Here is a 15,164-nt window from a genome sequence, read left to right as displayed (position 1 = left end):
TTCCCAAGCTCTCCCGCCCCTACCCTGCAGTCCTCGGAGCAGCACACAGCCGCATTTACACTCCCACATGCTTTCTGGCTTGCTCTACCAGGGTGAATATGAGCTATCAAGGCAGTCAGGGGATGTGGGAGGACTGACCACAGAAAGAAACAGAACAAATAGGAGCTCAGCAGCCCTAGGCTGGAGTGAGGCCAGATCAGTGCAGAGGGAACACAGTCCACAGGGAACAGCCCTGACGTGGGCAGACCACAAGAGGCCGACTCCAGGTCAGCAATGAACGGCCTCCCAAGAGTTTTCAGATGTGCGTAAGACACGGAGGTACCCTGGGCCATATGATTTCCTCAGCCAAAAAGGGAAAAATGAGCAGGACAGGAACTCGACAGGAACTCACCGTGTGACAGACTTCTGCTTTTATCTCTTTCAAGGCTCGTTCAGAAAACACACAACCGCAGCCCCGAAGGAAGCAGAACCTGGTGGGAGAGTCCAGTAAGGAAAGCGGCTTCAGTATGGACTAGACATGAGTACATAACTGACACCACTCGCCACACAAGGAGCAAGGGCCACAAACATAACATTGACTCGATTTCTCTGACTTAAAAAGTCAGGGGTTGGGGGCTCGGGTCTAGGGCAGGGCAGGGCAGGGCAGGGCATGCAACTAGCACACACTAGGGCTGGAATCCCGGCACCGCAAAAATAACTGCATAAGTAGATTAACTCAGGGTTTTATGCTCGATCAGTCAGCTTGCTAGGCTACACTGGTGCTCTACTACTTGAGCATCTAGCCCTCTGAAAAGGCCTTAAAAGTCAACTATAAACGAAATGATAACAAAATACTCAGGAGGTTGAGACTTGAGGAATGTGGCTCAAAGCAGTCTAGACAGGAAAAGTTCATGAGACTCATCTCCACTTAACACTCAAAAGAATGGAAATGAAGCTGCGGCTCAAGTGGTAGTATGCTAGCCTCAAGCACAAATGTTTGAGGATAATGCTAAGCTCTGTGTTCAAGACTCATGACTGGTGCACACACACACACACACACACACACACACACAACTTGAACAATATGATAGGGCATTAGCATGCAATTTAGAAAAGATAATCTACAAAAAATGTGTTAGCCCCAAATGTTACAGAAATTCATCTGAAAACCACGGCGTGTTTCACCTAGCCGGTGGTGACTGCTAGGAGACTGAAGGTCTCTGTTGAAAACTGTGGACAGTGGCACTTGGGTGGGCAGGAAGACACCACACGGCACAGCATTTTAGGAGTAGAATGTAGCGATACCACATAAAGTAGCACTTTCGACTGTTGTGTAGAAATGGGCCTCCAAGTGCACAAATGCACAGGTGTGTTCTCATCAGGCTGTGCAGACAATGCTGTCTTTAACAAGGTCACCCACATGTCACGTGTTCACTGGTGAGGAATGGGTCCGACAACTAGGAATACTGACTGAGCCACTGGAAAGAACAAGGCTAACTGGTGTTCAAGGTCAGGAAAACATGGAAAATAAACAAGGCAGCTGCATGACTGACTAGAAGGCCAGTGTTTCAGCACAGGTGTGGACCCAGGGCTGACCCCTGGAGGGAGGGTGAGGGAGGGTGCGCAGCAGGACGCACGTTCACACCCTACTGCACCCAGTCCAACCAGGTCCACTGAAGAGTCCTACCACACGCAGATGGCCCTGGCGGAACGCAACACACACTCCAGTTAATGAACATTTTCTGGATGCTTACTCGTAGATTATTTTTCTCTGAACAAAGATTCAATGTATTTTATTGCATGGCAATTTATTTCTATATGTTCATGTTATTCAAATTTTACAAAATGTACATTAATAAAAAAAAATCTACTGCACGGGCTCTATTAACCACGAGGACAGAAGTCAAAGAGGCAGAGTTCAAAAATAACTGGGAAGAGAAAAAGGGGCAGAGTAAGTAGCAGAAGAAAGGAGAGGAGCAGGGGGGCCTCCGTGAGAGCACCAGGCTACAGGCAGCTGTGTTTGTTCCCTACTGAGTTCTTCCTGTGGGGTGAACCAAGGTTTTCTTAAAAAGAAGTGGCAGCCACTCCGAAGGCTTTACATTGTATGAATCTCTGTAGATATGAATACCTAAGACAGGGGAATTCCCTGAGGAGAAGGCAAACTGATGCTCGCCAGGGGACCAGTGCCAGGGGAAGGGGGGCTGCTCCAGGGGTGAGGGGTTTCTTTGGGTGATAAGGAAGGTGGTGACTGCACAATAATGTGAATGTGTTAAATACCACTCAATGCACACTTTAAAATGGCCCATTTTATGTTACATGTATATACATACACACACATGAATACACACACACATATGTAGCCAAGTGTTGGTGGTTCACACCTATAATTCTAGCTACTCAAGAGGCTGAAATGTGAAGATCATGGTTTGAAGCCAGCCTTGGCAGAAAAACTGTGTGAGTTATCTCTAAGCACCAAAAAGCCCAAAGTGGATATGTGGCTCAAGATATAAAGTGCTAGCCTTGAGCAAAAAAGCCAAATAAGGGCCCTGGGTTCAAACCCTGCTACTGACCAAATAAGGTAAAATAAGTTGAAATAAATTAAGTAGGACAAGATTGGTAAAGGGTCTGGATCCCCAACAAGTTTCCTGTTTGACCCCACCCACCACCAAGGATTGAGCCCACAGTGGTTCAAATTTAGGCACTTGAAAGACAAGCTATGAACCTTCTGTTCAGCTCCAGGGTCTCCCACTTCAGAGGATGGTAGTCCTGAGTTACACAAACACACCAGAATGCTACCAGCTGGGACCTTGGCTGGCGCACACAGTCAATACACTTCAACACTTCTAAGGAACAGGAGTTGTCACGGGAGGTGCCTGCCCTTTGCTTTCAGGACCCTAGGAGCAGATGGTCAAGTTACCAACTCAGGTTAGAGTCACCCTAGAACCTTTGGAATTTCCACTTCAGCGTAGGTTTTCCTGCTCTTGAGAACTGTGGGCCACAGACAGCAAAGCCAGCAGAGCTGACAGAATACTTATGGCTGCTGCAGAAGAAGCCACTGGGGACTGAGTGTGGCTTCCTCCCAGGCCAAGCCAAGCCCCAGGATGCCACAAAGAAACCCCAAGAGCCCCAGTTCTTGTTCACCAGCCCCATGCTAACCTGTGTCGGCCGTTCATCTCCAGGCCCACCACGGGGCAGATGAAGCGGGCGCGCTGGAGGTCATCATGCTTGTCACCCTTCGTGTTTCCTTTATCTCCCCCCCAGGCAGGGTTATCAGAAAGCCTTAGCTCTGTCACATTCTGCAAAGAGACAAGAGCACTGTTGAAGACAGTGACACCATGAGTGGCACAGCTCAGCATGGGCACGGGAGGGGGGGGAGGGGGGCACAGGAGGGCACTGGCTGCTCACCAGGGTGATTTCATAGCTGTCGCTCCCCACTTCCCCTGATCTGGGGATAGAGGAGCTACACCCCAAACTCCATGTACTGATTCCTTCTGATAGTAACACTCGTACACCATCGAAAAGTAAAAAGCCTAAGTTGAACCATCATATGTCAGAGACCACATACATTGGCAATTCCTTCTTATAAACATTCGTTATTTAAGGGACTGAAGAAGCTCACAGCCAACAGCATGCACTCAGCTCACCCAGGAAGGATGCTCGCTCTTTCCCTGTTTCCCAACTGGCTAAAGTAAAATGGGTGGGGCCACAGCCTAAGGCAGAACTTCAGTAGGAAAGTGCTGTCAGATTTTATGACAGATGCACAGGTCTGCAAGGTGCAGCTTCACAGCTCTATGATAGTGTTTGAGGCATCTCTTCCTATACTTAACTCACTGTTGGGATTTCCACACTGGGAAGAGCAGCTGAGTGCCTCACAGGAAAGCCGGATTTCACAGCCCACTTCCTGGGTGAGCCAGGCGAAGCCCACCAAGGACCCCTCGAGTGTTCTGCTGAGAAAACGTAGGAGCTATATGGACGAGCCTGCGTACAATCCTTGAGAACCTGTTTGGAGGTACCAGCAGAGAAGCCCAGCCTTTCACACACCCTTGACTGATGCTCAGTCCTCTACCTGGTCCACCGCACGCTGGCCTCACAGCGAGAGACAGCCATGCCACGGCGAGGCAAGGGGACACCAGATAGTCAGACCAATCAGTGCCCAACAGGCTGACATGTCATACACAGCCCACGTCCTGCACTTCTCTTCACTGCTCCCATTTCTTGGGGGGGACAGGGGTGTGCGTGCGTGCGTGCGTGCGTGTGTGCGTGTGTGTGTGTGTGTGTGTGTGTGTACATTGCAGGTTTGACTACACAAAACCACTGCATGTGTTAAGCATAGAACTAAATGAATTTGAAAGCTAGTTGAATTTACACTTACAGGTTTTTTTGCTGTTGTTGTTTTGTTTTGTTTTTGCCAGTCTTGGGCCTGAGCACTGTCCTTGGGCTTTCTCAAGGCTAGACAGAGCTCTACCACTTGAGCCTCAGCACCACTTCCAGCTTTTTTCTATGTATGTGGTACTGAGGAATCAAACCCAGGTCTTTGTGCATGCGAGGCAAGCACTCTACCACCAGGCCAAACTCCCGCCCCCTACCCCCTTTTTTTAAGAGTGAAAATTGGTCTGGAAATTTCCGCATTACCACTGGCTACTCAAATAAGCACATTCTGTATTCAGCCCCAGAATTCAAGCAAAAAGCCTAATATGCTAATGAAAAAGAAAGCAAAGGAAAAGAATGGTCTTAAAACCCCTGCCTGGGAATCAGGGATCTGGCTAAGCAGGCTTGCAATTCTGGAGAGCCACTCCCACCGAGCTGAAGGCACACCAGCCTGACCCAGCTGAACTTCCTCAGCGCCTTTTAGATTTCTTTTTCTTTGATGCACGTCCCAGCACTTGAGGGTACAACTGGTGAACGAGAACTCACCATCATCACAGACGTGTTGCCAACAGGGCTCAAGCCCTTTCCTTCTGCCTCCGTACATAGTAAAGAATAGTCCATGCCAAGAATTGGAGGACTATAATTTTTTTTTAATAAAAGAAAATGAACTGACAAATAGAACCCCTAATCAGGATAGGGTACCACCAAAATTCTAATTCTATAGAAGCACCTCCCTGATGTAATTAAAAATTCAAGGAGCTGAGTCTTGTGTGTGTGTGTGTGTGTGTGTGTGTGTGTTTAATGGTGTGGGGGATCTACCTCTGTGGTAAGCTTTAAAAAGGGTAAGAAAGTACTCTGTTACGAGCAATATCCCCAGGCCTCAAGAAGAAGCTGACTACGTTCATTAAGAAACTTCACGGCTTCCATGAAACCACAACAGGTTTGGCATGTAGAAAGCATGCCTACGGGAATTTCTTGTTTGAGATTCACATAACCTCTCACATCACAGCTCTATTATAGCTGGACAGGATGAGACTCCCAACTACTGAATTCAGTCTTTAATGAACATAATTTTAAGAAATCAGCTCAACTTTGGAGACTCTGGGAGCACTGTATAAACATGTCTTACCTTAATGCTCTTAATGTGAGATGCTGCCTTTCCAAGAGCCTTTTCGGCAGATTTGTCCAATAGAAATTCAATGACTGCATCTTTGTTATAAAGTCTGCAAAAATAAGGATCAGTCAAAGTATGTGGCAACAAGCAATATTCAATAACCAAAGGAAAACAAATCAAATGCTAACCAAAAATCATTTATAACTGGTAAAGAAGAAATGTCTTACTTTACCAGTGGAAGTACCCATGACCTTCTTTCAACCCTTAACAAAGAATACAAAGAATTGGTGTAAGCCAGGCACCAGTGACTCACAATTATAATCGTAGCTACTCAGGAGGTTGAGATCTGAGGATCACGGTTCAAAGCCAGCCTGGACAATAAAGTCCATGAGACTCTTATCTCCAATTTACCACCAGAAAACTTTAAGTGGTGCTGTGGCTCAAGGGGTAGGGTGGTAGTCTTGAGCTGAAGAGCTCAGGCAAATGGTAGATAAAGAATGAAAAAAGTAACCTGAGAAGTTTAATGTTTAAAAAAAAAAAAAAAGTATGGGCTGGGAGTGCAGCCTAGTGGTAGAGTGCTCGCCTAGCATATACAAAGCCCTGGGTTCGATTCCTTGGTACCACATACTCAGAAAAAGATGGAAGTGGCTCATGTGGCAGAACACTAGCCTTGAGCAAAAAGTGTCCAAGGACAGTGTCCAGGCCCTGAGTTAAAGACCCAGAACTAGGAAAAAAAAAAAAAGTACGTATTTTTCAAGTTTTCTTCCAAAATAAAAATAGAAGATTCAGAACCTCTGGGCTCACATTACTGGACTTTAAATTGGCAAAGGCTGGGGTATGGCTCAAGCTGGCAGAGCTCTGAGTTCAAAAAGAAAAAAAAAAAGAAAAAAGAAGCCAGGTGCAGTGGCTCACACCTGTAATCCTAGCTATTCAGGAGGCTTAGATCTGTGGACTGAAGTTCAAAGCCAGCCCAGGCACTAAAGTTCTGAGACTCTAATCTCCAATGAACCACTAAAAAACTGGAAGTGGTATGCCCGGCGTGGTGGCTCACGCCTGTAATCCTAGCTACTCAGAAGGCTGAGATCTGAGGATCCAGGTTCAAAGCCAGCCTGGGCACAAAAGGACCTGAGACTTTTATCTCCAATTAACATCTAGAAAAGAGAAGTGGGGCTTGGCTCAAGGGTAGGGCATTAGCCTTGAGCTGAAGAGCTCAGGGACTGCACCCAAGCCCAGAGTTCAAGCCCCAGATCGACCCCCCCCCCCACGCAAAAAAGAAAAAGCAGCTAGAATCAGCTCCCCTGTTACACAGGATACAATCCTTCCATGCCATCTACATTCTCTACTGAACCTCAAATGGCTCCCTTTATGTTTTGTAGTTCTAATTTAACAGAATTAGAACATGGTCGTTGAGGCTTTGAATCATGGATTGAGTAAAACAAATTGATTAGAAGAGTGTAGTTATATCCAGAGATTGAGAATGAAAATTTGTGCCTCACAAATTTGCTTAGGATAATTCATATTTGATGAGTCAAGAGCTCTATGTACACATTATACTTCCCTCAAGATCACTGAATAAACCCATCTTGATGAAGTAAAGCAGCCATACCTGCCAAGTTCACAGGCAACTATCGGTCGTCTCAGGATCTCTTGACTCAGAGTGCAATAGTTCCACTGGGCCACTAACTCAGCATCTTTATCAACCTAATAAAAGAAAACAAAAATAAAATCTCCCAGTTAAGTTTCATAACTGGAAACTCCATGGTCCATAGTCCTCTATGTAAACGTTTAATACTATACTGATATTTAAATCAAATCCCTTTTTTTTTGGAGGGGGGGGATAGTCCTGGGGCTTGAACTCTGGACCTGAGCCACAGCACCACTTCCAGCTTTTTCTGTGTATGTGATATGGAGGAACTGAATCCAGGGCTTTGTGCATGCTAGGCAAGCATTCTTACTACTAGGCCACACTCACAGCCCAAATCACTGTTTGGTTTTTTTTTGGTCAGTCATGGAGCTTGAACTCTGGGCTTAGGCACTGTCCCTGTGCTCTTCAACTCAAGGCTAGCACTCAACCATTTGAGCTACAGCCCACTATCACTTTTATTTTTAAATCAAAAATAGTGAGACAAGCTGGGCATGGTGATATAGACCTATAATCCTAGTACTCTGGAGGCTAAAAGAGGAGGATCACAAGTTTGAGGGCAGACTTGGCAATGATGATGTTGGTACTGGGGTGTGAATTCAGGGCCTGGGCACTGTCCTGTAGCTTTCTTGCTCAAAGATAGTGCATTAACACTTAAACATCTACCTACACTTCCAGTGTCTTAAGTGGTTAATTAAAAATATGGTCTTATGAACTATCCTACCCAAGCTGGCTTTGAAATGAAACTCTCAGATCTCAGCCTCTTAAGTAGTTAAGATTACAGGTGTGAGCCTCAGGCACTTGGTTCAAAAACTACTCTAAGAAGAGCTCAGGGGTAATTCAGTGATTTGGTCTTGGGCAGCATGCACAAGGCTCTGGGTTCCATCTCTAGCACAGCAAACAACAACAAAAAAACCAAGACAGTGACAGATGAAGGGAGATGAGACACCTTAGATAATTAATATTGTGTCAAATAAATGCAACACATATAAAGAGACCAGTGCTTATTAAAACTGTAGAAGCATCTGAGCACCAGTGGCTCATGCCTATAATCCTATCTACTCAGGAGGCTGAGATCTGAGGATTGTGGTTTGGAAACCAGCCCAACAGAAAAGTTCAGGAGACTCTAATCTCCAATAAACTACTCAGAAAAAAAAAAAAGAACAGGAAGTGGTGCTGTGGCTCAAGTGGCAGAGCACTAGCCTTGAACACAAAGAGGCTGAGCAGGCATGCAGGCCCGGCAAAAACATCAACAACAAAAACCCTAAAACTATACAAGCTATAAATACTAACATGTGTAATTTAACTAAACCTAGGATGGGTCACACAGAAGAGAACTTCTTAAGTATTGCAGGGAGGGCACTGAACATTACAGGTTTCAAATCATGGCTTGCTCAAACCAAGTTTGCGGTGATCATCTCCCAACCAGGAGGCCATGGAGTGTCAGTTCACCACCCAAGAAATTCTAAGAGATTTGTGAGTTCCAGGCCAGACACCAGGGAAGGAAGGCGGCACACACCCCTCTAGCCGGCCACGTCTTACTCCTTTACAACGTAAGCTCTACGAGGGTCGCGTTCTCGTCTGCATTCCCAGGGCCTCGACCAGCGCTCGCAGGAAGCCATTACCATTGTGGGTCGTGCGAGGTGGGGTTAACGAGAACCACCTCGCCTGCCCACACACTCCAACCACCTCGGGCTTTCCTGCCCCGTTTTGACATGTACGTTTCTGGCCCAGCTCTTCACCAAGCTCCTCCTTTTCAGCCCCACCACAAGGCAGTAAAAGTTGAGCTGAGGGCGGGGAGTCTGGCCTAGTGGTCGAGCGCTGGCCTAGCGTGCACAAAGACCCGGGTTCGATTCTTTGGTACCTCGTCTATAGAAAAAAGCCAGAAGTGGTGCTGCTCAGGCCCTGAGCTCCAGCCCAGGACTGGCAAAAAAAGAAAAAAAAAGTTGAGCCGAGGCCAAAAGCAAAGCAGAAGTCCACGCCCTGGCGAAGGGGCCGGAGAACGGTGAGAGGGCTCTGCCGCCTTCTCCCCGGCCTGCGCGCCCGGGACCCCCGACGCGTGCAGCCGTCCTCACTGCGGCCGGCGTCGGGCCGGGCCCAGCCTCGCAGGCCCCCCGCGCCGCCCCCCGCGCCCACGTCACCCACCTTCTCGACCTTCTTCGGTCCCTTCACCAGCTCGTGTCTCTTGGGGATGGTGCCCCCGTCGCAGCCCATGGCGAGACTCCAGCCAAGACCAGCAGCAACAGCTCCACTTCGCCACTTCCGGGATCACTGGCGACAGGTAAAGCCACTTCCGGCTCCACGTGATGACGCACCCGCCCGTCGCGCAGCTCACGGCCGGAAGAGGCGGGGAGCGAGGCGGGCCGTTGCTTAGTAACGACGGTCGCCTCGGGCGGCGCTGCCGGGAGTTGGGCGTGGCCGGGACGCGGGGCGCGGCGCGCGCACGGGTCCTCCGCGGGCGCCCGCCGCAGCCGGCCACGCCCCACCTTCCTTCTTCCCCGGGTGCCGCGGGGTGGCCTGCGCTTGCTCGTCGTCCCCGTCGTCCCCGGCGGGAGCGGCTCGTGAGCACCCACGGGCGGAGCCGCCGATCGGACCGGAGCCCCCTCCCCCATAGAGTTCCAGCAGGGTGTGGGGCGGAGCCTCCCCCGGGGGCCCGAGCCTCCCCGGGATCCCGAGCCTCCCCCGGGACCCCGAGCCTCCCCGAGGGGCCCGAGCCTCCCCCGGGATCCCGAGCCTCCCCGAGGGGCCCGAGCCTCCCCGAGGGGCCCGAGCCTCCCCGAGATCCCGAGCCTCCCCGAGGGACCCGAGCCTCCCCGAGATCCCGAGGCTCCCCGAGGGGCCCGAGCCTCCCCCGGGATCCCGAGCCTCCCCGAGGGGCCCGAGCCTCCCCCGGGATCCCGAGCCTCCCCGAGGGGCCCGAGCCTCCCCCGGGATCCCGAGCCTCCCCGAGGGTCCCGAGCCTCCCCGAGATCCCGAGCCTCCCCGAGGGGCCCGAGCCTCCCCGACATCCCGAGCCTCCCCGAGGGTCCCGAGCCTCCCCGAGATCCCGAGCCTCCCCGAGATCCCGAGCCTCCCCGAGGGTCCCCGAGGGTCCCGAGCCTCCCCGACATCCCGAGCCTCCCCGAGGGTCCCGAGCCCCCCTCCGGGGTCCCGAGCCTCTCCCTCCCTCCCCCTCCCCCCTCCCGCCCCTTCCCCCGCCCCGTGCCCTGCCATCCACCCGTGGTGGACGTCTGAAGTTCCTCCCTCAGCTGGGGCATTGTGTGTCTTGTTCACTGCCTCCTCCAGCCCAGGCAATGGTTTTGTTTTTTGTTTTTTTTTCTTTTTCCAGTCCTGGAACTCAGGGCCTGAGCACTGTCCTTGGGCTTCCTCAAGGCTAGAGCGCCACGACCTGAGCCTCAGCACCGCTTCTGGCCTTGTCTACGAAGGTGGTACCGAGGAATGGAACCCCGGGCCTACATTGACTTTTGAAGAGACAAGCTCAATTAGATCATAACAAGAGCAGAAGTCTCTATAAGACCGCTCCTAAAATCCATTCTAGTCTACTGTCAGGCCCTTGATCATCTCTGTTCCTTTAATCATTGTAAATACCAGGAGGAAAGTTCATCACAGACTAGAGGTAGGTTCTTGTCAGAGCTGGAAGCTGCCACACTGACATAAGTGAAATCGATAATAAAACCTGAGTTAGAGGTCGGGGCTGTAATGCTACCTACTCAAGAGACTGAGATCTGAGGGTGGTGGCTCAGAGCCTTCCCAGACAGAAAAATCCATGAGACTCTTATCTTCAATTAACCAGCGGGCACCAGCAACTGAAGGTGATGGCTCAAGTGCTTGAGTGAAGAAAGCCGGTCTGTGAGGCCATGATTTCAAGTTCTTGAACGAGTGTGTGCACACAGGCACCCACGTTCACTGGAACAATCTCCTACTTGGGAACAGTTGCCCATCAAGAAAATAGGTGGATGTAAAAAGTTCCAGGTCTATAGATGGAGAGTGAATATTGCTGCAATGTGGGAATTAATTGATTCATTGATAAATTGGTCTCTCATTGGCTTGTGACCACAAGCACCAGAACTAATCCCCAGGAGAGTAGAAATGTTCTGTCCTTTCCAGTTGTGCTCCAGTACCTAGAGGAGGTTTTGGCATAGTTGAGGTATATTTCCTCAGTGAACTGAAAAAGCAACAACAAAGCACAGACTCACTTAAGGAGAGGTGACAGATGCAGTTTTGCAGATCCCTAAACTGTACAGTAGTGCAGAACACTGGCACAGGGCAGCTGTTTCCAGAACCTTAGATGAAGGCTGAGTCTTCACCGAATCTAAGCAGCGCTTCTGACTGTAAAACTGTTTCCCTAATGTGGCCCCTCCCTCTGCGAGATGACCACTGGAGAAAGCTCAACAATGCCCTGTCAGCTGTGCTGGCTCAGGTGAAGATCACTGGACTTATCCCTCACTTTCCTTTGCCTGTTTTGGTTGACTGGTCTCTTGGTTGCTCTGTCCAGCTGTGTACAGCTAAAACAGTGTGACTCATTGTGATTGTCAGTGGGTGAGAGCTGGCAGCCTGCTAGAAGGCCTGTGTGTTGTGCATCTGGGAGGCACGCGTCATTGCTGTCTGTTCTCTTCCTTTCCCTCCCCAACCCCCGAGACAATTTTGTCACAATCCAGATGTGGATTTGAAGAGAAGGGTGAGGATGGAATGATAAAGAGAGAAAAATAAACCATAATAATCTACTAAAACCAGTGTTTCACGCCAGGTGTTGGTGGCAGGCACCTGTAATCCTAGCTACTCAGGAGGCTGAGGTCTGAGGACCATAGTTAGAAGCTAGTCTAGGTAGGAAATGTTCATGAGACTTTGTTTTGGTCAGGCCTGGGGCTTGAACTTAGGGTTTGGGAACTGTCTCTGAACTTCTTTTGCTCAAGACCAGTACTCTACCACGTGAACCACAGTGTCATTTCTGGCTTTTTCTGTTTATGTGGTACTGAGGAATTGAACCCAGGGCTTCATACATCTCAGGCAAACACTCTACCACTAAGCCACATTCCCAGCTCCAGTTTATGAGAATTTTATCTCCAATTAACTTTCAAAAAGCTGAAAATAAAGCTGTGGCTCAAGTAGTAGAGCACCAGACTTGAACAAAACAGGACAGCACCCAGGCCCAGAGTTCAAGGCCCATGACCAGAAAAAAAAAAAATTGGAGCTGGGGATAAAACTTAAGTGGTAAAACCCTTGCTGGAAGGAAGGAAGAGAGTGAAAGAAACAAGTTTCTAACCAGAACGGTGACTCCCTGAGTGCTTGTCACATGCAAAGATCTTTACAGTGGCAACTCAACCACTTCCATCCTGATGAATGTAACCTAATTGGGGTCAAGTTGCTATCATCACACCACCTACCATTTCCTCTTCCTTCCTCTGGAGGAAATGACAATTCTGGGCATTTGACACAAATGTTTACCAACGGGTTGCCAAGAGCTGAAACAAAGCAATACAAAAAAAGATGTGTTTCATTTTGTTAGAAGGTCTTTTTTTCCGAAGCAGTGGTGAATGTTTGCCACCATCCTTCTTCAACAAAAAGGAAAGGAAATATCCCTTATGCTAAGAACACCCATTGTCACCATTTTGTACCCAAAGGGTTTGCACTTTGAGGACAACATTCCTTGGTTTTTAACTTCTCAGACAAAAGGATGGGGGCGTGTTAATTACCTACTAGAGAATATGTCACTTAGGACTAAGCATAAGAGGTACCAGGTTATTTTGTAATTAATAAATACATGTTGTGATCAACACAAATGGAAAAAGTAATGTCATAAGTGCTTCAGAACTGCTTTTACTAGCAGGCACTTGGCCCTATGAACAAACAAAAAGCCGGAGAAAAATTGGACATCCCAGCTTCCTCCCAACGCTGTGTCCTTTGCCCTGAGCAATTCTCTCCTGCATCACGTCATAGCCATCTTAAAAGCCAGGGAGGTGTGGACAGGGGACCCACCTGCCTGCCAGGCTGCCAGGTCTTGTCCAAAAGCCCCACCTAAGTGATCCTGTGACTGGACTGTCAGGCCACCGGCCACCACCACTGACCACTGCCACACGCCTACGACAAGGACTGTTTCACTACGCAAACGTCCGTGCCTGCCCCCAGCTCTTCATCGATTTAAACCCACACCTCATGACTGTGCCCAGAAGATGGCTGAAGGTGGAATGAAATGCTGTCCTCCCCAGCTGCTCATACCACATCACGAATCTTGCTGTGTCCTTCACCTGGTCTCTGGCATATTTGACGTAGAAGATGGAGTGGACCAGAACTGGCATGTAAAATGTCTTGGGTTTGGATGTGGGGTCTAAAGCTCCAGTTTCTTTGCCTACTGCACCAAAAATGTATTTCTGGCTTCCCTAAAACAATCTCTCAAAAAAATCCCCCTTTGCTAGCGAGTCTGGTTGGAAGACATTCTTCACTACCACATGTCTTCGGAATACAGGACATGTAGTTCCTGACCATGGATCTCTTCAGAGATGTTATAGGAAGGAGCCTCAGGAGGGAGAGCTGTCTTCGGGAGAGCCAGGGGCAGGTTAGCTGGTTGATGATATGATAAAGATGGCTTCTTTCTCCAAGGCAAAGCCCAGTCGGCTCTGCTCACAGCCCAATGTAAGAGAGTGGAGGTTCTAGGCTGAGGGTTTCAAGTGACCAAGGTACACTCAACTTCAGGATACCTTTTTTGTTATTGTGGTCCTGGGGCTTGAACTCTGGGCCTGGACGTGGTCCCTGAGCTCTTTTACTCAAGGCTTGCGCTTTACCACTTTGAGCCACAGCTCCACTTCTGTTTTTCTGGTGGTTAATTGGAGATAAGAGTCTCCGTGGGGGACTTTTCTGCCCAGGCTTCTTTTTTAGTCCTCTGTAATCAGCTCAATAAAAAAATAGCCAGCACGCTGCTGGCCACATTTGAAGGTGCCCGTCAAGCTGGGAGGAGAAGACTGGAACTGGATTTGGTATCACCACAGGGCATGTGGCCCAGAGATGCTGCTGATGGGGCAAAGCTGCAGGTGAGAGACATGGACCTAACCAGGAGAGAGGCAATGATGTAACCATAGCAACAGGAGGGGGCGCCTCCACTGCAAGGAGAAGAGGAGGAGGTGGGCTCCCGGGGGAGGGGGGGACTCAGCAACACTTCCGTGTCCACTGACGACCCCCGTCTTCCTGTCTGCACCCCACCCCACCCCAGATGGTGGTTTTACTTTTCAGAGCCAGGGTAGCACATAAGAACTTGTGTTCTAGGTATCACCTGCAGACTCCAGGGGAAGACCTCAAGTACAGAGCCAACGCTTTATTTGGATACCAGAACTTCAGCCATGTGGATCCAAAACCTCTCGAAGGGAAGGGCCACTGCAAATGGCGCTTAAATTCATGATTATATTTAAATAACATCCTAAGTCACAACAGGCTTGAGAATGTTGGTGTCTAAACATTTTCCAATTAAATAGTACAAATTCTTATCCGCTGAATGGTTCTGAGGCAAGCAACTGCAAAATAAGTTAGGACAGAAGCCAACAAAACACAATCTGTTAAAAATAACATGTACCCTTAACTCAGACCAGATAACACGGAAACGATATTTATATATTGGGGCTCTGGTTGTATTTCTTCGCATGTGTGAGGCCCTGGGTACAATCTCTAGCAGCACACACACACACACACACACAGTGAGATGAAACACAGGCACATACTTTGTACATATCTAACAGAATTAATTCAATCACAAATAAAAACAAAAAGCTTATTACTTTTTTTGTGTGCCAGTTCTGGGGCTTGGACTCAAGGGCCTGGGCACTGTCCTTGGACACTTTTTGCTCAAGGCTAGCACTCTACTATTGCAGCCACAGCCCCATTTTCGGCTTTTTCTATGTATGTGGTACCAAGGAATTGAACCCAGGGCTTCATGCATGCTAGGCAAGCACTCTACCACTCTACCACTAAGCTATGCTCCTGGCCCCCTTATTACATTTTTTTTTTGTGTGGGTTGAACTCACCCTGGGTGCTGTCCCCGAGCTCTTCAGCTCAAGGCTACCGCCCTACCCTTGA

At 49.1% G+C, this 15,164-nt stretch overlaps 1 protein-coding gene, 1 long non-coding RNA gene and 1 other non-coding gene across 3 annotated transcripts in view; 1 reads left to right on the top strand and 2 right to left on the bottom strand.

The window, feature by feature from the left end:
• Rtf2 (replication termination factor 2) overlaps positions 1-9,399 on the bottom strand; it is a 32,239-nt gene extending 22,840 nt beyond the window's left edge. Inside the window, exons 1-5 of the mRNA XM_090352555.1 lie at positions 9,249-9,399; positions 7,068-7,162; positions 5,477-5,570; positions 3,136-3,275; positions 392-470 (exon numbers count right to left, since the gene is read on the bottom strand). Coding sequence (XP_090208681.1) covers positions 392-470; positions 3,136-3,275; positions 5,477-5,570; positions 7,068-7,162; positions 9,249-9,317 — 477 coding nt within the window. The 5' untranslated portion in view covers positions 9,318-9,399. The remainder of the gene's footprint in view (positions 1-391; positions 471-3,135; positions 3,276-5,476; positions 5,571-7,067; positions 7,163-9,248) is intronic.
• Positions 4,849-4,983, bottom strand: LOC150050634 (small nucleolar RNA SNORA57). Its single transcript, XR_016538795.1, has one exon. It is a non-coding gene; the product is annotated as a small nucleolar RNA SNORA57 (small nucleolar RNA).
• Positions 9,400-12,354: 2,955 nt separating the features above from the next.
• On the top strand, positions 12,355-14,703 carry LOC150050632 (uncharacterized). The gene is made up of 2 exons (XR_016538683.1): positions 12,355-14,128; positions 14,361-14,703. It is a non-coding gene; the product is annotated as an uncharacterized LOC150050632 (long non-coding RNA).
• Positions 14,704-15,164: the final 461 nt, after the last annotated feature.

Source organism: Megascapheus bottae, chromosome 18 (assembly GCF_031878675.1).
Source record: "Megascapheus bottae isolate mThoBot1 chromosome 18, mThoBot2.hap1, whole genome shotgun sequence".
In the NCBI taxonomy this organism is placed as follows: domain Eukaryota; kingdom Metazoa; phylum Chordata; class Mammalia; order Rodentia; family Geomyidae; genus Megascapheus; species Megascapheus bottae.
The sequence above is the reverse complement of the archived record's forward strand: the minus strand, read 5'-3'. Positions and strand labels throughout refer to the sequence as shown.